This window comes from Chiloscyllium plagiosum, unplaced genomic scaffold, assembly GCF_037043375.1.
Source record: "Chiloscyllium plagiosum isolate Xiang-an unplaced genomic scaffold, Cpla_swu_hap1 HiC_scaffold_46, whole genome shotgun sequence".
Taxonomy (NCBI): Eukaryota; Metazoa; Chordata; class Chondrichthyes; order Orectolobiformes; family Hemiscylliidae; genus Chiloscyllium; species Chiloscyllium plagiosum.
Genome location: NW_028270184.1, coordinates 13824359 through 13847803, shown reverse-complemented (window position 1 = coordinate 13847803; position 23445 = coordinate 13824359). Strand labels below are relative to the sequence as shown.

Sequence of the window (23445 nt, the reverse complement as noted above, 5' to 3'; positions counted from 1 at the left end):
TTTTTCCTGTTTTCAATCAATTTCACAGGATATCAGAAGAGGATAATTTGCAATTAGGAAATTCAAACTGACCATCACAATGGGATTTGATAAGAGTCTTCTATTTTCTGGTAACCTGAAAATCAATGCATTTTGAACATGGAAGGAAAAAGCATCATTTGCACTAGGGAGAAACTGTACATGTGTTCTGTATGTGGACGAGACTTCAGCCGATCATCTGGTTTATCCAGACACAAGTGCAGTCAGACTGGGGAGAACCCGTGGAAATGTGAGGACTGTGGGAAGGGATTCAATTACCCATCTGACCTGGAGACACATCAGCGCAGTCACACTGGGGAGAAACCGTTCACCTGTCCTCAGTGTGGGAAGGCCTTCACACAGTCATCCACCCTCCTCAAACATCAGCGTGATCACAATGGCTACAGGCCATTCACCTGTCCTGAGTGTGGGAAGGGATTCACTCAGTTTTCCAACTTCTTGGGTCATCAGAGAACTCACACTGGGGAGAGGCCATTCACCTGCGCAGAGTGTGGGAAGGGATTCACTCAGTCATCCCACCTGATGGCACATCAGCGAGTTCACACTGGGAACAGACCTTTCACCTGCTCCGAATGTGGGAAGGGAAGCTCTCAGTTATCAGATCTGCTGAAACACCAGCGGGTTCACACTGGTGAGAGACCATTCACTTGCTCTGAGTGTGGAAAGGGATTCACTCAGTCATCGCACTTGCTGAAACACCAGCGAGTTCACAGTGATGAAAGACCATTTGAATGCCTGCATTGTGGGAAGCGTTTTAAAAGTTCTGTGGAGCTGGTGTCTCATCAACGGGTTCACAGTGACGAGAGACCTTTTAAATGCCGAGACTGTGGGAAGTGCTTTAAAACTTCTGGGGAACTGGTAACCCATCAACGCGTTCACACTGACGAGAGACCGTTCAGGTGCTCTCACTGTGGGACTGGGTTCAGGAAATCATCTCAACTCACTGTACACCAGCGAATTCACACTGGGGAGAGGCCGCTCAGCTGCTCCAACTGTGGGAAGAAATTTAATCATTTGTCCAATCTACTAAAACACAAGCGTATTCACACTGGGGAAAAGCCATTCACTTGTTCTGAATGTGGGAAAAGATTCACTCAGTCTTCCCATCTATTGAGGCATAAGCGAGTTCACAAGTAACTACCGTGATTGGGTTTGGCTGTTAGTCACATCTGAACCATGTTAATTGGGGTATATTTCTGTAGATGTTTAACAGTTCCAGCTGTTCGTGTTCTGGATAAAGTGAAATAAATTAATTTTGTGTGAAACATATAACTGTTTCGTCTTTTTAATATCTCTGATACTAGTCATTTATTGTTGAAGGACTCTCCCTCTCCCCTACATCCTCACTTCCACCAACAAGAGCTTCTTTGTTACCAAGGATGAGAGAATCTGATCAGCTGCCTTTGTCCCTTCCCTCCCCTCCCCTCCACGAGCACTGGGTCAAACTCTCTCTAAAGTTCCTTTTCATCCAAGTCCTGATCTTGCATCTTTCTTTAGTTTCTGTCTGTCTCCTGTCTTGACGAGTCCTGTCCTGTCAAAGCTCAGCTTGTTCATGAGACCAGTTGGTCTTATTCCCACTAAACTGCCACCATCAGGTTTTCCATGTTTACAGATAATTTTCATTGTCCTGTCTGTATTATTTCTGTCCTCTCTCCTTTGGATCCAATGTCATTAACTGTCCTCAGAAATATAAACCTGAAACCTACCTTCACTGTCCCATCTCCAGCTTTCCTTCCTTTCCTTGGACTTGCTAGTCCCCAAGGATCTATCTTTGGCCTCTCCTATTTCTCCCTTGTGTGCAGCACAGTGGCTCAGTGGTTAGCACTGCTGCTTCACAGCACCAGGGACCTGCGTTCAATTCCGGCCTCGGGTGACTTTCTCCCCGTGTCTGCGTGGGTTTCCTCTGGGTGTTTCAGTTTCCTCCCACAATCCAAAGATGTGCAGGTCAGGGGAATTGGCCATGCTAAATTGTCTATATAGTGTTAGGTGCCTTAGTTAGGGGTAAATTTAGGGGAATGGGTGGGTTACTCTTTGGAGGCTCGGTGTGGACTTGTTGGACCAAATGGCCTGTTTCCACACTGTAGGGAATCTAATCTAATGTCTACAAGCCGGCATCAACCAAAAGCTTTACAGTTTTCACGTGAAGATCAAAACCACCTGGCTCTACCCCTCTCAATTCCTCGACTGTTATTAAATTATCAGACAGTTCATCCCACATCTGCTACCAATGAGCAGAAATTTCCTCTGACTGAAAATCAGGAAGACCAAGCCATTGTCTTTGGTTGCCACTGCAAATTCTATTCCCCAACTACTGAATCCATCCCTTTCCCTTGGGACTGTTTGAGTCTGGACAACATTTAGTACCGGTGCCATGTTTGAGCCCACAATGTACTGTATTCCTGTACTTTAATACATATGAGTATAAAACCTAATTCTAATTTAAGATGAGTTTCTGAACATTTGTCCGCTTCATCATTAACACCATAAGAAATAGGAAAGAAGCAGGCCATTCAGCACATTGAGATTTACCAGAACGTTGCTGAAAATGGAGGGTTTGAGTTATAAGTATAGGTTAGGACCTTTTTCACTGGAGCATAGGAGATTGAGGGGTGACTATAGAGGTTTATAAAATCACAAGGGGTATAGGTAAGGTGGATAGCTGGTGTCTTTTTTCCCTAGGATGTGGCATTTCAAAACTAGGGGGCATATCTTTAAGGTGAGATGACAAGCTTTAGAGAAGACATGGGCAATTTTTTTTATATACAGAGAGTGGTTCGCATGTGGAATGAACTTGCAAAGAAAGTGGTGGATGCGGGTACAGCTAGAATATTTAAAAGATATCTGAATAAGTACAGGAATAAGAAATGTTTGGAGGGATATGAGTCAAGTGCCGGCAGGTGGGACTAGTTTAGTTTGGGATTATGATTGGCATGAACTGGTTGGACCGAAGAGTCTGTTTCCATGCTGTATGATTCTGAGTCTGCTCTGCTATTCAATTAGATCACATCTGATCAGATAATCCTCAACTCCACTTTCCTGTCTTTACCCCATAAGCTTTGATTTCCTTATTGATTTAAAAACTGCCTATCTCAGCCTTAATGAGTGAGCCTGTATAGCCCACTGCAGTAAAATATTCTACAAACTCATGAGTCTGAGAGAAAAACCTCCTCATCTCTGTTTTAAACAGCTGACTTATTCAGAGATTATGTCCTCTGATCTTAGACTGTCCAATAAGGGGAAAAATCCTTTCCACAACTACCCTGTGAAGTCCCCTGAGGTTTCAGTTACATCCCCTCGTCAATTCCAATGAGTACACACCCCACCTCCTCAACTCTCCACATGAGATAGTCACTCCATGCCCAGTGCACCTTCTCCAGACTGCTTTCAATGCCAGTATACCTTTCTTTAAATAAAATGCCCAAACTGTTCACAGTATTCCATCTGTGGTCTGACTATTGCCTTATATAGTTTTTGCAAAACCTCCCCTTCACTCCATTCTCTTTGCAATAAAGGCCAACTTTCCATTTGCCTTCCCTATTACCTGCTGAAGGTTTTGTGATTTATGGCTTGAGGATTCTCAAATCGCTCTTTGCCGCAGCTTCCTGCAGTCTTTTTCCATTTAAATACTTAACACATTTTGATCTCCATATTATATATTATACCTCCATTAGGGGACAGACAGGTGTTTATGTGGCTGTAAGTGTGACTCCAGGATGGTATGTTGCCTGGTTCCAGGGTCTCAGAGCAGCTACTGAGCATACTTTTAGGAGAGGATAAACAGTCAGAGGTCATGATCCATGTTGGTACCAATGAGTTGGATAGGAAGGGGGAGTACAGCAATAGGAGGATAAGGAAGATGAATGCATGGCCAGAAGGATGGCACAGGAGGGTGCATTTTAGATTCCTGGGACACTGGGACTGGCTTTTGGGGGTGATGGCAGCTGCACAAGTCAGACGGGTTGCAGCTAAACAAACATAAGACTGAGTTATTTGCAGGGCATTTTAGAAAGCACTATCTAGAAGGCTTTAAAGTAATTTGGTAGAGGTGAGGGAACTAAGGGAGATTAGAAGAGAAGACAAGAGTTCACAAAATACTTAAGAGAAGAAACTGGCACTAGAATTGATAGTAGCAAGTGACTGTACATGTACATGAATAACATGCAAGGGTATGGAGATAAAGCAGGAGATTGGCACTAGCTAACTGTGCTCATTTAACGATGCAGATACAATGTGTCAGATGGCCTCCATCTGTGCCAAAACACTTCTGTGATAATGTTGCTTTTCTGCACCTGATTCCAGCTCATCTGCTGCTGAAACATCTCATTCATGTCCGTGTTACCTTTAAACTTAACGATTCCAACATATTCTCAACCAGCCTCTCACATTCACCCCACCCCAAAAATGTGAGATCATCCAAATCTCTGCTGCCCATTTTGCCTTCTAACATCAAATCCCATTCATCCATTATCCCCTGTGCTTGCTGATTTCTGGTCAAGTAGATTAGATTAGATTCCCTACAGTGTGGGGACAGGCCCATCGGCTCAACAAGTCCACACCAACCCTCTGAAGAGCAACCCACCCAGACCCATTTCCCTCTCACAAATGCACCTAACACCATGGGCAATTTAGCATGGCCGATTCACCTGACCTGCACATCTTTGGACTGTGGGAGGAAACCAGAGGAAACCCACGCAGACAGCCACCTGAGGCAGGAATTGAACCTGGGTCCCGCGTGCTGTGAGGTAGCAGTACTAACCACTGAGCCATCATGCCGCCCATTTAAGGTAAGTCCCCATGGTTCTTCTGAACTATAGGGCTGCTCTCAGACACAGAGACAACTGGAGATGGTTTAGCTGGAGGGTCACCATGCCTCAGGCAAGGGAAAGAGTCCTTCAAGGTTTCTTCGGCCAGCACAGGAATTGAACCCATGCTGTTGCCGTCACTCTGTATCACAAACCAGCCATTTAGCCAACTGAGTAACCAACCATTCCTTGATAAAGTCTCAGTTTATAATTTGCATCCTTCTTTTCAAATCCTGCCTCCTCCCCAAATTGGTTTTGCATCTCCCCATCTCCATGATGCAGAGAGTAGAGGGGTTAATGCAGGTCAGGGTGTATATCCACTTCCTTAACCCTGTGAGGCAGGGGACAGCAGGGTCAACACAGCTCAACATGTATCTCTCAATGGCCTCGCTCCTTCCTTACACCGGGATGTTGGGAGTGAAGAGGTTAAAAAAAGCTCAGGCTGTTTCTTTCCATAGCCCCACTCTTTCCTATCACTTTGATGTGGGGAACAGAGAGCTTAAAACAGCTCAGACTTTATTCCTACATTGCCTTGCCCCTTCCCATTCCTATGATGTAGGGAATGAGGGGTTAATAAAGTTTAGGCTGTGTCTCCCTATGGCCTTGCCATTCTCTATCCCTGTGATATGGGGATGAGGAGTTAATACAGCTTGTTGTATTTATACAGCTTGCTCTTTATGTAATCGGAGGCTTGGACTGATGACAAGACAACAATACAATACAGCACAGAGACAGGCCCTTTGGCCACCAAACCTGTGCCAATTCCTATTCCTTATTTAGACCTGCTACTTATTACTCTTACGCAGTATCTATCCCTCTGTTAGCCTCACATTCATGCGTCTATCATGATACATCTTAAACTATGCTTATGTGCCTGCTTCCACCACCTCCACTGGCAATGCATTCCAGGCACCCACCACCTTCCGGGTGAGAAGTTTTCCAAGCACTTCACCCCTAAGCTTTCCCCCCTCACCTTCAACCTGTGCCCTCTTGTAGTTGACCTTTTCATCCTGGGAAAAAGCCTTTGACTATCCACTCTATTTATGACTCTCATCCCTTTGTGGATCTCTGTAGGGATGCCCCTCAGCCTCCATCTTTCCAATCCGAGATAAATCCAACTTCTCCTCATAACAAAAACCCTCCAGAGCAGGCAATATCATAGTAACCCTACTCTACACCCTCTCCAAAGCATCCATGTCCTTCTGGTAGTGTAGCAACCAGAACTGTATGGAATATTCCAAATGTGGCCAAACTAACGTTTTGTACAGTTGATACATAACCATGAATATATCAATGGTGTTGCCAGAGGTGAAGGACCTTGTGTGTCAGACTGTCAAATATTGTATGCTCTCTCACATGCTATTGAGGTCAATACACGCTGTGCTAAAATAAACTGGACCTGAAGCTTGAGAAGTAAAGGTTTTAGATTGTAGTCATTAAGGTTAAATTGGAGTAGGGAAGTAATTGGTGGCACGGTGGCTCAGTGGTTAGCACTGCTGTCTCACAGTGCCAGGGTCCCAGGTTCAGTTTCACCCTGGGTGACTGTGTGGAGTTTGCACATTTTCCCATTGCCCATGATGGGTTTCCTCTGGGTGCTTCAGTTTCCTCCCACAGTCCACAGTGCCGGGTGGGTGGATTGGCTAAGCTAAATTGCCCATAGTGCCCAGGAATGTGCAGGCTAGGTGGATTAGCCATAGGAAATGCAGGTTTACAGAGATGGGGTGGGTCTGGGTGGGATACTCTTTGAAGGGGTGGTGTGGATGCAATGGGTCAAGTGGCCTATTTCCACACTGCAGGGATCCTATAAGAAAGAAATAAATCATTCTGAGCTGAAACTGAAAATTAGAACAGCATTGCATTATGCTAGAATGCAACTGATAGTTGGGAACATCCTGAACACTTTTGGAAAGTTTATATATTCGCAACTTTTGGTGCACTCTTCAACAATCCCCAGATTCCATTATAACCAGCCTGCTTTCTCTCTGACTCTCAGTCATTTCCTGTAATATTTCAATGTCTCTGTGTGCTCCTGGTCTCACTTGGAACCTCTTCACCTGTGTTGAACTCAGACTGTTATTTCTCCACCACTGCGATCCCATTCCTAAAACAGCTTGTAAAATTTAAGATCTAGGAGCCTCAAGATCCCCAAGAAGAGGGATTGATCTCATGAATGATTTAAAAGTGGTTTATTAAGAACCAGTTTAATGTGAGAGGCGAAACATGACCTGTCACAGATGAGGATGGTTTTACCAGTCCTGGAGGACAAACCGACAGATGGTGCAGAAAGACTGCTGCTCTATGTAGCTGATGGCAGTGTCTCCTGTGAGCCAGAATATATGTGTTGAGTTAAAGCCAATTTGGATAATTTTGAAAGATTTTTCTCGAGAATGTGTTTATGCCTTTACACAGTCCTAAGTTCCAACTCTATAAGGGTTGGAAATGTCTCGTTTCAGGGCGTGTACTGGAGTCACGTCCTGGACAGACAGAACAAGCCTGCCCTGCATATGTCAGACAGCAAACTGCTATGGAAGCTTCCTTCACAAGACAATGACCGAGCATGTAATTACCAATACATTTCTAAAAATGTTATCACGGTATTAAAGTTATTAAAATATTCTCACAGAATATTACTGGAACTAAATCTGTCTCCACTTTCACGTGGAGAGGGTTTCTCTATCCGGTGTAAGAGTGAACATTTGGAGATTCTCAATTCTCCAATTCCCATTCACTTTCTTTCTGATGGATAATGGGAGGAGACCAACGGTTGAAATGTGCAAGTTGGTTAGAATTGTCAGCAAGGATTTGTAGCTCATTCTAATTCTATTTGGCAGAATCTCTTAGACACATTGTGAAGTTCATGGTGAAATCAATTTAGGATTAAAAGTTCAGAATACTGTTGTGATATAATTTCTGCTGAGTGTCCCTGAGGTTGGGGGAATGATCACAAACAACAGTTTTTAAAGGGACACTGCAGCATCCGCAAGGCATAGATCCTGAATATTGAACTCCAGTCCAGTTAGAGGGCTGGTTAACATCAGCAGAAACAAACACCAGTGGTCAGAATGAACGTCCAGGATGTATTGAACAGTAACAATAACAGCAGAAACCAATACATTCAGTCACTTGTGACCTCGCTGGTGTCTCAGTAGGTGGGATGACTGAGTAAACGCCTTTCCACACTTGCAGGTGAATGGCCTCTCTCCAGTGTGAATTCGCTGGTGTGTCTGCAGGTGGGATAATTGAATAAATCCCTTCTCACACTCAGAGCAAGTGAATGGTCTCTCCCCAGTATGAACCCGCTGGTGCGTCAACAGGTAAGATAACCGAGTGAATACCTTCCCACAGTCAGAGCAGGTGAACGGTCTTGCCCCAGTGTGAACGCGCTTGTGCACACTGAGGTAGGAAGAAGACCTGAACCTCTTTCCACAGGAAGTGCAGCTGAACGGCCTCTCCTCAGTGTGAATTTGTTGGTGTTTTAGCACATCAGAGGTTTGTGAAAATCCTTTCCCACATACAGGGCAAGTGAATGGTCTCTCCCCAGTGTGAACATGCTGGTGTGTCAGTAGTTGGGATGATCGAGTGAATCCCTTTCCACACTTGGAGCAAGTGAATGGTCTCTCTCGAGTGTGAACCCACTGATGTTTTTGCAGACTGATTGACCGAGTAAATCTCTTGCCACATGAGGAGCAGGTAAATTGTCTCTTTCCAGTATGAACTCGCTGGTGTCTCAGCAGTTGGGAAAACTGAGTGAATCTCTTGTCACATTCTGAGCAGGTGAATGGTTTCTCCTTTGTGTGGACTCTCTGATGTGTCAGTAGGATGGAGGACTGCGTGAATCCTTTACCACACTCAGAGCAGGTGAACGGTCTCTCACCAGTATGAGTGCGTTGATGGATCAGCAAATTGTGGGACTGAGTGAACGCTTTCCCACACTCAGAGCAGGTAAATGATTTCTCTCCAGTGTGAACATGCTGGTGTCTCAGCAAATTTGATGAACGAGCAAACTGTTTCCCACAAACAGAACAGGTGAATGGCCTCTCCCCAGTGTGAACACGTTGGTGTGCAGTGAGGTTGGCTGACTGCCTGAAACGCTTTCCACAGGAACTGCAGCTGAATGGCTTCTCCTCAGTGTGAATAAGCATGTGTTTCTGAAGACTAGATAATACTGTGAAACCTTTCCCACATGTAGAACAGCTAAATAGCCTCTCTCCAGTGTGACTGCGCCGATGAATTTCCAGCTGGGATGGGTAATTGAATCCCTTCCCACAGTCGCCACATTTCCACGGTTTTTCCATGGTGTCCTCGGGTCTCTCCCTAGTGGATGATTGATGTAAGCCTCATCCAAACACAGAACTCATGTAGACATTAGGTTTCCTTCCATATGTAAATCCTCTCCCAAGACTCTATGGAGTGGGGAAGAGAAAGGAGATTACAAAGTCATCTGTCGGTGCAGAATGGATATTCCAAACAGACAATCGCAGTTCCTCTGCATCATTGTTTTCCTCTTGTACTCCCAAATCTGGAAGAATTGCCTTCAAAGGAAGCAAAGGCGTTGTTGTAATGTCACTGAGCAAGCTAATGTTCTGGAAACATGGGTTCAATTCCCACTAGAGCAGGCAGTGAAATTTTGATTCAATACCAAAATCCGTGGGCGGCACGGTGGCACAGTGGTTAGCACTGCTGCCTCACAGCGCCAGAGACCCAGGTTCAAGACCCACCTCAGGCAACTGACTGTGTGGAGTTTGCACGTTCTCCCCGTGTCTGCGTGGGTTTCCTCCGGGTGCTCCGGTTTCCTCCCACAGTCCAAAGATGTGCAGGTCAGGTGAATTGGCCATGCTAAATTGCCCGTAGTGTTAAGTAAGGGGTAACTGTAGGGGTATGGGTGGGTTGCGCTTCGGCGTGGCAGTGTGGACTTGTTGGGCCGAAGGGCCTGTTTCCACACTGTAATGTAATCTAATCTAATCAAGCTGGCCTAACCTCTGTCAACTGTTGTAAAATCACATCGGATGCACTAATGTCCTTTAGGAAGGGAAATCTGCCATCTTTTCCCAATCTGGCCTACATGTGACTCCAGACCCACAAAGTGGGTGGTTTCACCACCTTATGGACACTGAGGGATGGACAACTAAACACAGGCCTGACCAGAGATAGGAGAAAGTGAGGTCTGCAGATGCTGGAGATCAAAGTTGAAACTTTATTGCTGGAACAGCACAGCAGGTCAGGCAGCATCCAGGGAACAGGAGAAACCACATCCAATTAACTCAGGAAAAGCTCTCTCAAACAAATAAACTGTCGGACAATTCTTCTCAACTTAACAAACTTGAGCAACTGCAGACAAATCAGATTTGTTTCTGGAAGCTAATTATTCCTCTCCTTCCAGCTCCTGTAAAGATGGTGGCCGCGCCTGCGCCCTCTGGATTAACGCCTCAGACAACTTCTGCACATGCGCTAGCGCCAGGGTGACTGACGGCGGAGTCAGACCAATAGGAAAAGGGGACTGGGCGGGACGGGTGTCAATAGGGTCCTCCAACCAATCAGAGCGCAGGCTGCGAACGGAGCATGCGTATTGTGCGAGTGCTGGAGACGGATCGGAGCGCTCGGTGTGGGCTGTGGAAACTCCCGGAGCCCCTTTTTTATGCTGACCCCTCGGAAACTCGTTATTGCAGGTCAGCGATGGATTGACACACACAGCAAACCTCAACTGAGAGGAATGTTTGTTTCACCTGGTCTCTCTGTCAACTCCTTTTAAAGGAAATTCAGTGGCAGGCGTTCACACGGAACAGGTCCTGTGAGCCTGCTTTGCTAATCAACATAACAAGGGGTGATCTTCTATTTCAGTGATGTGGAGAAGGTTAAAAAAAAAATCACACAACACCCAGGTTACTGTCCAACAGGGTTGTTTAGAAGAACTAAATTAAATTCTGTGTCTTATGATCCTGCTCCACAGCTCCCTGATGGAGGAGCTGCATTCCGAAAGCTAGTGCTTCCAAATTAAACCTGTTGGACTATATTGTGTGATTTTCTCTTTTCAATATCATAGAGTCATACTGTTTGGAAGCAGACCCTTTGGTCCATGCTGACCAAGTTTCCCAAACGAAATTAGTCCCACTTGCCTGTGTTCGGCCCGTATCTCTCCAAACCTTTCCTATTCGTGTAATTGTCTGAATATCTTATAAATTTGCAACTGTATCTGTCACTACCGTTTCTCCTGCTTTTTCCCCATAGGAGGAGGTGTAGCTCAGGTACAGGCAGCTAGGATCAAGGGAATCCCTGGAGCTACCTGGGGGATACAGGAGTTTATTGAAGAATGAAATCAGGAGGGCAAAAAAAGGGGCACGAGATAGCCTGAGCTGAGAAGATTAGGGTGAATCCAAATAGGTTCTTCAAGGAAAAATAATAACGAGAAAGAGAATAGGCCCCCTCAATGACAGATGTATGTGGAACCACAGGTGATATTCTCAATGAATATGTCTTCTCTGTGTTTATCACGGAAAAAGACATGAAGACTTGGGGAAGTTAGAGGTGATATTTTGAGGACAGTCCATTTCACAGTAGAGGCGGTGTTTGATGTATTTGAATGTATAAAGATGGATAAATCTCGTGGTCCTGACCAAATATATCTAAGAACACTGCAAGAGAAGAAATTGCAGGGTCCCTGACTGATATTTTTGCATAATCGTTAGCCACAGGTGAGATCCTGGAAGGTTGGAGGGCAGCAAATGTTGTGCCCTTATTCAAGAAGGGCTGCAAAGAAACACCTAGGAATTGCAGACCAGGAAGCCTAACATCTGTGATAGGTACATTACTTGAGAAGATTCTGAGAGATAAGATATCCAAGCATTGGCTAAGACAGGGTTTTGTGCATGGGGGATCATGTCTCACAAATTTGTTTGAGTTCTTTGATGAAGTGACCCAGAAGGTTGATGAGGGCAGGGCAGTAAACATAGTCTATATTGAGAAAGTGAGGACTGCAGATGCTGGAGATGAGAGTCGAGAGTGTAGTGCTGGAAAAGCACGGCTTCCTGATGAAGGGCTTATGCCTGAAACATCGATTCTCCTGCTCCTCGTATGCTGCCTGACTATATGGACTTCAGTAAGGCTTTTGATGAAGTTCTTACAGGTAGGCTGCTCTGGAAGGTTACATTGCTTGGAATCCAGGGGAAGCTGGCAAATTGGATACACAATTGACTTGATGGTAGGAAGCAGTGGGTAATAATGGAAGGATGCTTGTTGGACTGGGGGCCTGTGAATAGTGGAGTGCCTCAGGAGTCAGTGATGCTCCCATTACTATTTGTTATCTACAATTGCAGTAAGGTACCCCTACTTCTGAACTCAAATCCTCTTGCAATGAAAGCCAATAAACCATTTGCCCTCATAACTGCTTGCTGCACCTGCCTATCTACTTTCATTGACTGGTGCATAAGGGCACCCAGGTCCCTATATAGATTACATTTCCTGATATTTCACCATTAAATAGTACTCTTACTTTCTGTTTTCACACTAAAATATATAAATTCACATTTAGCCACCTTATACTGCATTTGTCAGGTTATTTCCCACTCACTCAACTTGTCTAAATCACCTTGAAGCCTCTTTACATTCTCCTCACAAGGCACAATTCTGCCTAGTTCTGTATCGTCAGCAGACTTGGAAATGTTGACTTTGCTTTTCTCATCCAGGTCAATTATAAACATTATAAATAGCTGGGGCCCAAGCACGGATTCTTGTTGTATACCATTAGGCACTTGGAAAAAGACTCACTTATGCCCATGCTGTGTTTCCTGTCTTAACCAACTCTCAACCAATGCCATTATATTACTGCTATCCCATATGTACTAATTTGTCCAGTAAGAGATCTTATCAAAAGCCTTCTATCCACTTGTTCTTCCTTATATATTCTTCTCGTTAAATCCTCAAAAATCTCCATTAGATTTCTTAAACATGATTAGCCTTTCATAAACCCCCATGCTGGCTTTGCACAATCTTGTTAATGCTTTCCAACTGTTTTGTTGTCACACTTGTTTATAATAGACTCTTAACATTTTCCCCACTGGTATTACGTTAATTGGTCTGTAATTCTCCATGTTCTTTCTCTCTCCCTTTTTAAATAGTGGGGTTACATTTTCTACCTTCCAATTTGTGGGAAATGCTGCAGAGTCTATAGAATTTTGGGAGTTAACTGCCCAAACATCCATTATTTCCAGTGCCACTTCCCTTAGTACTCTGGGATGTATATATAATGCCCTGGTAATTTGACAGCCCCATTAATGTCCCGAGCACTATTTTCTTTGTAATGCTGATTTCCTTCAACTCTTCTCCCTCACTAGACCCTTGGTTCCCTAATATTTATGGGAGGTTATTTGTGCCCTCTTTTGTGAACACAGAATCAAAGTATGCGTTCAATTCTTCAGCCATTTCTTTGTGGTTCATTATAATTTCATCTGCTTCTGGTTGTAAAGGACTTGCATTTGTCTTTACTAACATTTTTCTCTTCACATATTTATATTTAGAGAGAGTAACCTCAAACCACACATCACGTTAAGATCTGATAGAGTCACTCCATTCACCAGGACCTGAATATCATGGCCTTTGACCAAGGAAGTAAAAAGGTTTATCTGTTGTGCTATGGGAAAAGATTTGAGATCAGTGTAACTAGAAATGCCCCAGAAAATTCAAAATCTTGCCCAATCCATGCCTGGACAAATGTAATAACTATTTTTTTAAAAAATGGTGGAAGTACTCAGTAGGTCAGGTAGCACCTGTAGATGAAAAACAACATTAATATTTTAGGTCAACATGACCCTTTGTCAGAACAGAAAACCTATGTTCACTTTTTAGCACCATATTTCAGGAAGGATATACTGTACTGGCTCTTGGGTCAGAGCACTGAGATAGACTCCATATATCATTGGGGTTTGAGAAAAAAAATGATTCATGGACATTATAGCACAGAATGAGGGCATTCTGCCCTTGAAGTCTCCATAGCACAATCCAGGCTGTCACATTCCACTCAATTCACAATGCCCTGCAAGGATATTTCCTTGGGTATGGATACAATGTACTTGATAAATCATTGACCACTTTCTGAGACCACCTGTCTCTTAGGCAGTGAGTTCTGGGTACTTCCACTTGTTGCATAACAAACATCCTCTCATCCTCCCTGCATCCTTTCCCAAAAGCCTTGTAGGGTGACATGGTGGCTCAGTGGTTAGCACTGCTGCCTCACAGCGTCAGGGACCTGGGTTCAATTCCAGCCTCAAGTGACTATCTGTATGGAGTTTGCATGTTCTTCATGTGTCTGTATGAGTTTCCTCTGAGTGCTCTGGTTTTCTCTCACAATCCAAAGATGTGCAGGTTAGGTGAATTGGCCAGGCTAAATTGCCCAGTGTTGAGGGATGTGTAGGTTAGGTGTATTAGTCAGGTAAATGTAGAGTAATAGTGTAGGAGAATGGGTCTGGATGGTTACTCTTTGGAGGGTTGTTGTAGATCTTTTTGGCCAAATGGCCTGTTCCCACACTGTAGGGATTCTATGATCTGTCTTCCATAACCCTTGGCCCATCACAGAACGAACATAATATTTTGTCTACCTCAAATAAATCTGTCAAAATCTTGCAGATCTAAAGTGTGCGGACTGAACTGGGCTCTGGGTGTGTTCTAAACAGAGCTTTATAAAAGGTCTGCACTTTATTCCCTGCTTTTGTTCTCAACATCTTTATTTGTGACAAAATGTCCTGCTACTTTCAAAAATCTGCACACGTCAATCTCCCAGTCCCTGTGTCTTTGCACTCTTTATCTCTCTGCGTTTTATATATATATATTTTTAACAACATTTTAAGTTTTTAAAAACCAAAACACCTGCAGATGCTGTAAATCTAAAATGAAAACAGAAATTGCTGGAAAAGCTCAGCAAGTCTGGCAGCATCTGTAAAGAGAAATCAAACATTTTGAGTCTGGTGAAGGGGTCACCGGATCCAAAATGTTAACTCTAATTTCTCTTCACAGATGCTGCCAGACCTGCTGAGCTTTTAAGTTTTTTTTATTTCAGTTGAAGGTTGATTTCCCTGGTATTTAGTATATTAAAGCTTTGATTATATTAATTGGGAATGCAACATTAGAATGGAACTATTATTATGAATCCACCAAACCACATTTAAAAAAAATCTCCTTATGGGCGGCACGGTGGCACAGTGGTTAGCACTGTTGCCTCACAGCGCCAGAGACCCGGGTTCAATTCCCGCCTCAGGCGACTGACTGTGTGGAGTTTGCACGTTCTCCCTGTGTCTGCGTGGGTTTCCTCCGGGTGCTCCGGTTTCCTCCCACAGTCCAAAGATGTGCAGGGTCAGGTGAATTGGCCATACTAAATTGCCCGTAGTGTTAGGTAAGGGGTAAATGTAGGGGTATGGGTGGGTTTCGCTTTGGCGGGTCGGTGTGGACTTCCACACTGTAATCTAATCTAATCTAATCTAATCCTTGACCCCACTCTCCACTACTCTTGAAAGGTAGCTCACCTTCTCTGACCTTCCCTTGCCCTCAAAACTTCTGACATTTGATTCCCCCCCGCCACACACCAACAACCCAAGGATTTATCACTGGCACCTACTAATTCTCATCAATACACTGCCATAACATCATTCTATGACTAGTGACTAGTGGTGTACCTCCGGGGTTGGTGCAGGGCCCATTGCTGTTTGTAATGTATATCAATGATTAGTAAGTTTGCAGGTGACAATAAAATAGGCAGAGTTGTGGACAGTGAGGAAGGTTATCAGAAATTGCAGCAGGGGAAGTGGGCTGAGAAAAGGCAAATGGAGTTGAATACAGATAAGTGTGAGGTGTTGCATTTTGGAAAGTCAAATCAAGGTCGGAATTTGATGGGAAGTGGTAGGGCCTTAAGGAGTGTAGTGGACCTTGGAGTCCAGGTGCATGGTTCTCTGAAAGGGGAGTCCCAGGTAGACAGGGCAGTGAAGAAGGCTTTTGGAGCACTGGCCTTCATCAGTCAGGGCATTGAATGCAGAAGTTGGGAAGTTATGTTGCAGTTGTACAGGACGTTGGTGAGGCCGCACTTAGAAAACGGTGTTCAGTTTTGGTCACTTTGCTACAGGAAGGATGTTATTAAACTAGAGAGTGCAGAAGAAATTTACAAGGATGTTGCTGGGACTCGAGTCTGAGTTATAGGGAGAGATTGGACAAGCGAGGACTTCCTTCTTTAGAGCGTAGGAGACTTGGAGGGGGGGGGGGGGGGGGGGGGAGGAGGAAATCTTATGGAAGTGTATAAGATCATGAGAGACATGGATAGGGTGAATGCACTCAGTCTTTTTCCCAGGGTTGGGGAATCAAGGGCTACAGGACATCAGTTTCAGGTGAGAGGGGCAAGAATAAAAGGGAACCCAAGGCGCACAGTTTTTACACAGAGGGTGGTACGCATATGGATTGAGCTGCCAGTGGAAGTGGGTGAGGTGGGTACATTAACAATATTTAAAAGGCATAAGTACATGGATAAGTACATGGACAGGAAAGGTTCAAAAGGGTATGGGCCAAGTGCAGGGAAATGGGGTTAGCGTGGATGGACGTTTTGGTCAGCATCAACCAGATTGGGCCGAAGTGCCTGTCTCTGTGCTGTGGGGCATGGCCTCTAAGTCTCTAAAGCACCACGATAACTTTATGTACACTGAAAAAGTCCAGCTGTCCTCACCACTATCCTCTCTATTTTCCACTTTGCTAAATTAGCAGGCTGTTTATCTGACATACAGTATTGACTAAAGATATATTTTCCACATTATAATTTGGAAGGTTAAAGCTATTGTCTCTAATCGCTACTTTTTAAAAAGTTGTTCCCTCATGACAGAGTCCAGCCCTCTCCTAGAACTGTGCGAGGCTGGCCCTGTGGTCAGGGTGGTAGAAGGATGCAGTGAATATCTTTCATCATGGGGAGCAGCTAAATGGCCTGTCCATGATGTGAACTCCTATGTTCTTACAGTCACTGAACCATGCCCCACAGAGAGGATGAGAGAGCAGTCTCTTGTCAGTGTGAGGGAACTAATGCTCCATTAGTTGCACTGACCTCATGAATCTCTTCCCACATATTGAGTAGGTGAGTGTCCTCTTCCTATTCAGAGTTCATGGGTGAATCAGCATGTTTACCTGTTGTGTCAATTTCAACAGGAAGAGAACCATCTCTTACCACTTCACCCACTGGTGTAGAAGAGATTCACCAGGACGTTGTCTTAGGTGGAGCATTTCTCTCACTAAGAGAGATTGGATAGACTGAGATTCTTTTTGTTCGAGCAGAGAATGCTGAAGGGAGATCTGATGGAAGTATACAAGGTTCTGAGAGGCCCAGATAGGGTAGATAGGGAGAAACATTTCCACTTAGTACAGGGGCCATAATGAAGGGCACAGTCTTAAGGTAAGGAATAGGAGGATAAGAAGGGGTTTAAGGAAAATGTTTTTCCCCTCAAAAGTTTGTGGGTATCTGAAACTCACTGCCTGAAAGGACGGTTGAGATAGGAACCTTCAAGACATTTAAGAATTATTTAGGTAAGCAGTTGAAATGATATAGTACACACGACTACAGGACAAGTGCTAAAAAATTGGATTAGAATAAATGGATGTTTGCTGACTTAGAGTCATAGTCATAAAGTCATAGAGGTTTACAGCACGGAAACAGACTCTTGGGACCAATTCATCCATGCTGACCAGATATCCCAACTTATGCGGACACAATGGGTGGAAGGGACATTTTCCATGCTGTAAAAACTCTATGATTCTCATCAGTTTCCAGCTGAGAGTCCCAATCACACCAATGTTTGAAATCTCTTCCCGCAGGAACAAACAAAAACTTCTCTGTCCATACAGAAAGGCTGATGATATTATGAAGAACACAATGAACCCAGTGACTGTCAGCTTTAGACATGATAGTTTCCTGTATATGAATCCTCTCCTTAAGAAAAGTCCTTTCTATAATTACATCCCAGGATTTTAATGGAAACAGTTAGAGCTAGTGTATCACTGGTAATGATCTTGTAAGAATCCTTAGATTCTGAAAAAAAATTCCAGAAGGTTAGAAAACTGTCAATATAATACCCTTATTCAAAAAGAGAGACAGAAAAGCTAACTATTGGCCAGTTAGTTTAATATCTGTCATTCTGAAATATTAGAGTACATTACAAAGGATGTATTAATAGAGTATTTAGAAATGCATAATATAATCTCTCTTGGACAGAACAACAGATCATTGTTGAAACTAAAAGTGAGGAGGTACAGCGAATATTCTAACTGGATTCCCTTTCAGGATCAGCAAGTAATTGTTGACTAAATGCATCAGTCAGTCAGATTGCACATTAACTGAATTAATTAGCTTTGATGGAACAGTATCTTTTGTTTGAACTGTTTACATTTTATAAATTAGAAATTTGCATGACACACATGCCTGTGGCGTATGATTATTGACTTACATTGACTTTGAGAACCTAGTTGGTTGAAATCATGGAGGGAGCCTCCCTTGAACAGGATAGCCAATTACAGCTTGGTTCTGTCATTGCATTACAAATGATCCAAGTTTTCAAATTAAATCATAAAACTATTCAGCTCTAGCTTTCACCTGTAGTGTCTCTCTGCTGATATAAATGATCTGCAACTGAGAGCGCGGGCGAGTTACTAGCAGGAAGGAAAGCGAAGTTAATGCTGTTTACTTGTCCACCAAAATAAAAGTCTTTGTGCTATCATAAATAAAAGGGGAAGTCTTCAGTTTCATATCCATAAGTGAGAGTCACAGCTGGTAACACACATTTAGTCCTTACTTCTTTACCTCTGTGTCCCTTTTTCAACAAACATATTAATGTTCCCTGAATTTATGGCTGCAAAGTTCAAGGTACCATCTCATGGGTGTGATGATGCTGTCACTTTAAAAAGGTTAGTTTGTCCTTGGAATTTTTAAAGAGAGGTTGTAAAGGTAGAGGTGACAAAGAGTCCAGAGAGTTTAACAATGGAAGGAGTGTGTTTTCTTTTTTAGCTGTAGCAGTGACAAGATGTGCGAGTCCAGAAGAGCTGCAAGTTCCAGTAAAGGATTCCTCGGACTTTCTCTGAAATCTCTCTCTGGATGTTGCTCCCTCCTGCCTATAAGAGTCTGTGTTTGAATCTACCTTTTTGTCAAGGGTTGTGTTTATGGGATGATGTTACTGTGGAACAGTTATAGAGTCTTAGAGATGTACAGCATGGAAACAGACCTTTCGGTCCAATCCGTCCATGCCGACCAGATATCCCAACCCAATCTAGTCCCACCTGGCAGCACCCGGCCCATACCCCTCCAAACCCTTCCTATTTATATACCCATCTAAATGCCTCTTAAATGATTCAATTGGACCAGCCTCCACCACTTCCTCCAGCAGCTCATTCCATACACGTACAACCCTCTGTGTGAAAAAGATGCCCCTTAGGTCTCTTTTATATCTTTCCCCTCTCACTCTACCCCAGGGAAAAGACTTTGTCTATTTATCCTATCCATGCCCCTCAATTTTGTAAACCTCAAAGGTCACCCCTCAGCCTCCGACGCTCCAGGGAAAACAGCCCCAGCCTGTTCAGCCTCTCCCTGTAGCTCAGATTCTCCAACCCTGGCAACATCCTTGTAAATCTTTTCCTGAACCCTTTCAAGTTTCACAACATCTTTCCGATAGGAAGGAGACCAGAATTGCACGCAATATTCCAACAGTGGCCTAACCAATGTCCTGTACAGCCGCAACATGACCCCCCAACTCCTGTACTCAATACTCTGACCAATAAAGGAAAGCATACCAAACGCCTTCTTCACTATCCTATCTACCTGTGATTCCACTTTCAAGGAGCTATGAACCTGCACCCAAGGTCTCTTTGTTCAGCAACACTCCCTAGGACCTTACCATTAAGTATATAAGTCCTGCTAAGATTTGCTTTCCCAAAATGCAGCACTTCGCATTTATCTGAATTAAACTCCATCTGCCACTTCTCAGCCCATTGGCCCATCTAGTCAAGATCCTGTTGTAATCTGAGGTAACCCTTTTCGCTGTCCACTATACCTTCAATTTTGGTGTCATCTGCAAACTTACGAACTGTACCTCTTTTGCTCACATCCAAATATTTATGTAAATGATGAAAAGTAGAGGGTCCAGCACCGATCCTTGTGGCACTACACTGGCTACGGCCTCCAGTCTGAAAAACAACCCTCCACCACCATCCTCTGTCTTCTACCTTTGAGCCAGTTCTGTATCCAAATGGCTAGTTCTCCCTGTATTCCATGAGATCTAACCTTGCTAATCAGTCTCCTATGGGGAACCTTGTCGAACACCTTACTGAAGTCCATACAGATCACATCTACTGCTCTGCCCTCATCAATCTTCTTTGTTACTTCTTCAAAAAACTCAATCAAGTTTGTGAGACATGATTTCCCACACACAAAGCCATGTTGACTATCCCGAATCAGTCCTTGCCTTTCCAAATACATGTACATCGTGTCCCTCAGGATTCCCTCCAACAACTTGCCCACCACCGAGGTCAGGCTCACCGGTTTATAGTTCCCTGGCTTGTCTTTACCGCCCTTCTTAAACAGTGGCACCACGTTTGCCAACCTCCAGTCTTCTGGCACCTCACCTGTGACTATCGGTGATACAAATATCTCAGCAAGAGGCCCAGCAATCACTTCTCTAGCTTCCCACAGCGTTCTCGGGTACACCTGATCAGGTCCTGGGGATTTATACACCTTTAACTGTTTCAAGACATCCAGCACTTCCTCCTCTGTAATCTGGACATTTTGCAAGATGTCACCATCTATTTCCCTACAGTCTATGTCTTCCTTTTCCTTTTCCACAGCAAATACTGATGCAAAATATTCAGTTAGTATCTCCTCCATTTTCTGTGGCTCCACACAAAGGCCACCTTGCTGATCTTTGAGGGCCCTATTCTCTCCCTAGTTACCCTTTTGTCCTTAATATATTTGTAAAAACCCTTTGGATTCTCCTTAATCCTATTTGCCAAACCTATCTCATGTCCCCATTTTGCCCTCCTGATTTCCCTCTTAAGTATACTCCTACTTTCTTTATACTCTTCTAAGGATTCACTCGATCTATCCTGTCTATACCTGACATATGCTTCCTCCTTTTTCTTAACCAAACCCTCAATTTCTTTAGTCATCCAGCATTCCCTATACCTACCAGCCTTTCCTTTCACCCTGACAGGAATATACTTTCTCTGGATTCTCGTTATCTCATTTCTGAAGGCTTCTGAAGCTGTCCCTTTACCTGCGAACATCTGCCTCCAATCAGCTTTTGAAAGTTCTTACCTAATACCGTCAAAATTGGCCTTTCTCCAATTTAGAACTTCAACTTTTAGATCTGGTCTATCCTTTTCCATCAGTATTTTAAAATGAATAGAATTATGGTCACTGGCTCCAAAGTGTTCCACCATTGACACCTCAGTCACCTGCCCTGCCTTATTTCCCAAGAGTAGGTCAAGTTTTGCACCTTCTCTAGTAGGTACATCCACACACTGAATCAGAAAATTGTCTTGTAAACACTTAAGAAATTCCTCTCCATCTAAACCTTTAATTAGTAATAATTACTGTATCAGATCAGTTAAGTTTTCCGATAGTTAAATGCTATTTTCTTTTGTTATTGTTTGAATTGCAATGTTTAAATAAATTCTGTTTTGCTTAAAGCCAAGTGGTTTCACCAACTGCACCACACCTAGAACACCCACTTCACATTTGCTTTAAAATTAGAAAAAGTTAGCAATTGGGGGGTGGGGGGAGGGGAGGGGAGGTCTGGCCTCTTTCCTAACATGGGTGATGACCATCATTACTTGTCGGAGTTGAGCAATCAGCCATCCTAAACTTGTACTGTCACACCAAAGGTTTGTGCGTGGGAACTCCAGGTTCCTCTGTTCCTGCAACCATTTTTAAGGTTAGGCATGTTCTTACAGAGTGGCAGAGTTGGCTCGAGTTGCCCAACAGTACATTCCTATTTCTTCCATCTTATTGCACTGTTTAGAATCATAGAATCCCTACAGTGTGGAAACAGGCCATTTGGCCCAGCAAGTCCACACCGACCATCTGAAGAGCAACCCACCCAAATCCATTCCCCAACTCTATTACTCTACATTTCATCAGACGAATGTACCTAACCAACACATCCCTTAACACTATGGGCAATTTAGCATGGCCAATCCACCTAATCTACACATTTTTGTACTATGGGAGGAATCCAGAGCACCCAGAGGAAACCCACACAGACATGTGTGAAACTGAATAAAGATTCGTGCACCTTGTGTCTCACACATGCACACACAACATGGGTGCTGGGGAATAAATAAGCACTACTGCAGTTAGGCAGTAATGTGGGGGTAATAGAAAAAAAGAAAAAAGTTCTAAAATAGAAGAACAAAAATTTAAAAAGGAATCTGGATGTATCATCTTGTATTAAACTGCATCTACCATGTGTTCTCCCATCTCAAGAGTCTCTGATCCCATTCAACCTGCTGGAGTATAACCTGGTGTGTGGTTTTTATCTGTCAATCCTAATCGTTGTCTTCAATGGAAAAGTCCCGCCCACACTCAGTCCGATTGGTTGGAGGACCGATGACACCCACCTGCTCCTCCAGGCCCGTTCCCTCTTCCTATTGGTCTGGAGCTGCCGTCGATCAGTCGGGCCCGCACATCGCAGGTGGAGGCATGCGCAGTGCTGGCGTTGGGGCTGCGCTTAGGTGGCCTCGTGGAAATGTCCGAAATACAGTGGAAGCCGTTGGGCTGACAGAGAGGGATGGAGTCAGCGGGCGTGTCGGGAACCTCCATGCCAACATTGAGACTTTCCACTCCAAACGAGAAGCGAGCGGTAGGACCTTTGAATCAGCGGCGGCTGCTCGGGTTTTTTAATCTCTCGGACTGAAGGCCCCGGGTGAACAACGGCCATGTTTAGAGCGAAAGGCGCATGCGCAGCGTTGCTCGCGCGTCAGCCCCGCCCTCCTTGTGCACTCTGATTGGAGACGCGTCTGCCAATAATGGAGTTGGGTCTCCGCCATCATTGATACTATTGGTGTAGAGGTTCTGTCATTCATTACCCCAGGCGCTGCGAGCTGGAGCATGTGCAGTGAGATGGCCCACAAAAGGAAACTGGTGCAGGCCATTCAGGCCATCAAGGCTGCTGCGTGGTTGATTTTCTACCTCACTACACTATCGTCCATGCTCCTTTACCCTTCTAAAAAAAAAGTCAATTCTGAAATATATTCAGTGACTCCACTGCCTTCTGTGGTGGCTATTACACTGGTTCACCATTATCTGAGTGAAGACATGTTTCTTAATCTAGTCCAAAATGGCCTACCATGCAGACTGAGACCTCTTGGACTGGACCCTCCCCGGTCAGGTTAGAGATGATCCCTACACTCAGCCTGCCCAGGCTTGTCAAGAGGTTTATATGAGTCGATGAAATACTCTCCCTATCTGACTACAGGCTTCATGCATAGGTGGGGTGCCACTTGTTTTTCACCTCTGCAGCCAACTGAGAGAGTGATGAAATTAGCAGCTGGTCTGGAGGGGTCAGATATACTTTGTGGAGCTGCACCCCCTGATTCAGAGTAGACATCT

General features: G+C 44.2%; 3 protein-coding genes across 6 annotated transcripts in view; 1 reads left to right on the top strand and 2 right to left on the bottom strand.

The window, feature by feature from the left end:
* The window catches only part of LOC148136216 (uncharacterized), a 36299-nt gene extending 13643 nt beyond the window's left edge, over positions 1-22656 (bottom strand). The window contains exon 1 of one of the 2 annotated variants that reach the window (XR_015754572.1): positions 22455-22593. Coding sequence is in view for 1 of the 2 variants with exons in the window: in XM_087983677.1 (XP_087839803.1) it covers positions 22455-22656 (202 nt within the window). In the remaining variant the exon portion in view is untranslated. Of the gene's footprint in view, positions 1-22454 lie in introns of both variants that reach the window. The other variant, XM_087983677.1, reaches the window with a different exon arrangement.
* LOC122543913 (uncharacterized) overlaps positions 1-23445 on the top strand; it is a 65543-nt gene that overhangs the window by 19290 nt on the left and 22808 nt on the right. Inside the window, exon 2 of one of the 3 annotated variants that reach the window (XM_087983634.1) lies at positions 259-1329. In XM_087983634.1, the coding sequence (XP_087839760.1) occupies positions 259-1176 (918 nt within the window). In that variant the 3' untranslated portion in view covers positions 1177-1329. Of the gene's footprint in view, positions 1-28; positions 22697-23445 lie in introns of those variants that run through there. The other 2 variants (XM_043682817.2, XR_015754566.1) reach the window with 2 other exon arrangements.
* On the bottom strand, positions 7011-10646 carry LOC148136217 (uncharacterized). The gene has a single exon (XM_087983628.1). The coding sequence runs from the start codon at positions 9134-9136 to the stop codon at positions 7961-7963; it is 1176 nt and encodes a 391-aa protein (XP_087839754.1). The 5' UTR covers positions 9137-10646; the 3' UTR covers positions 7011-7960.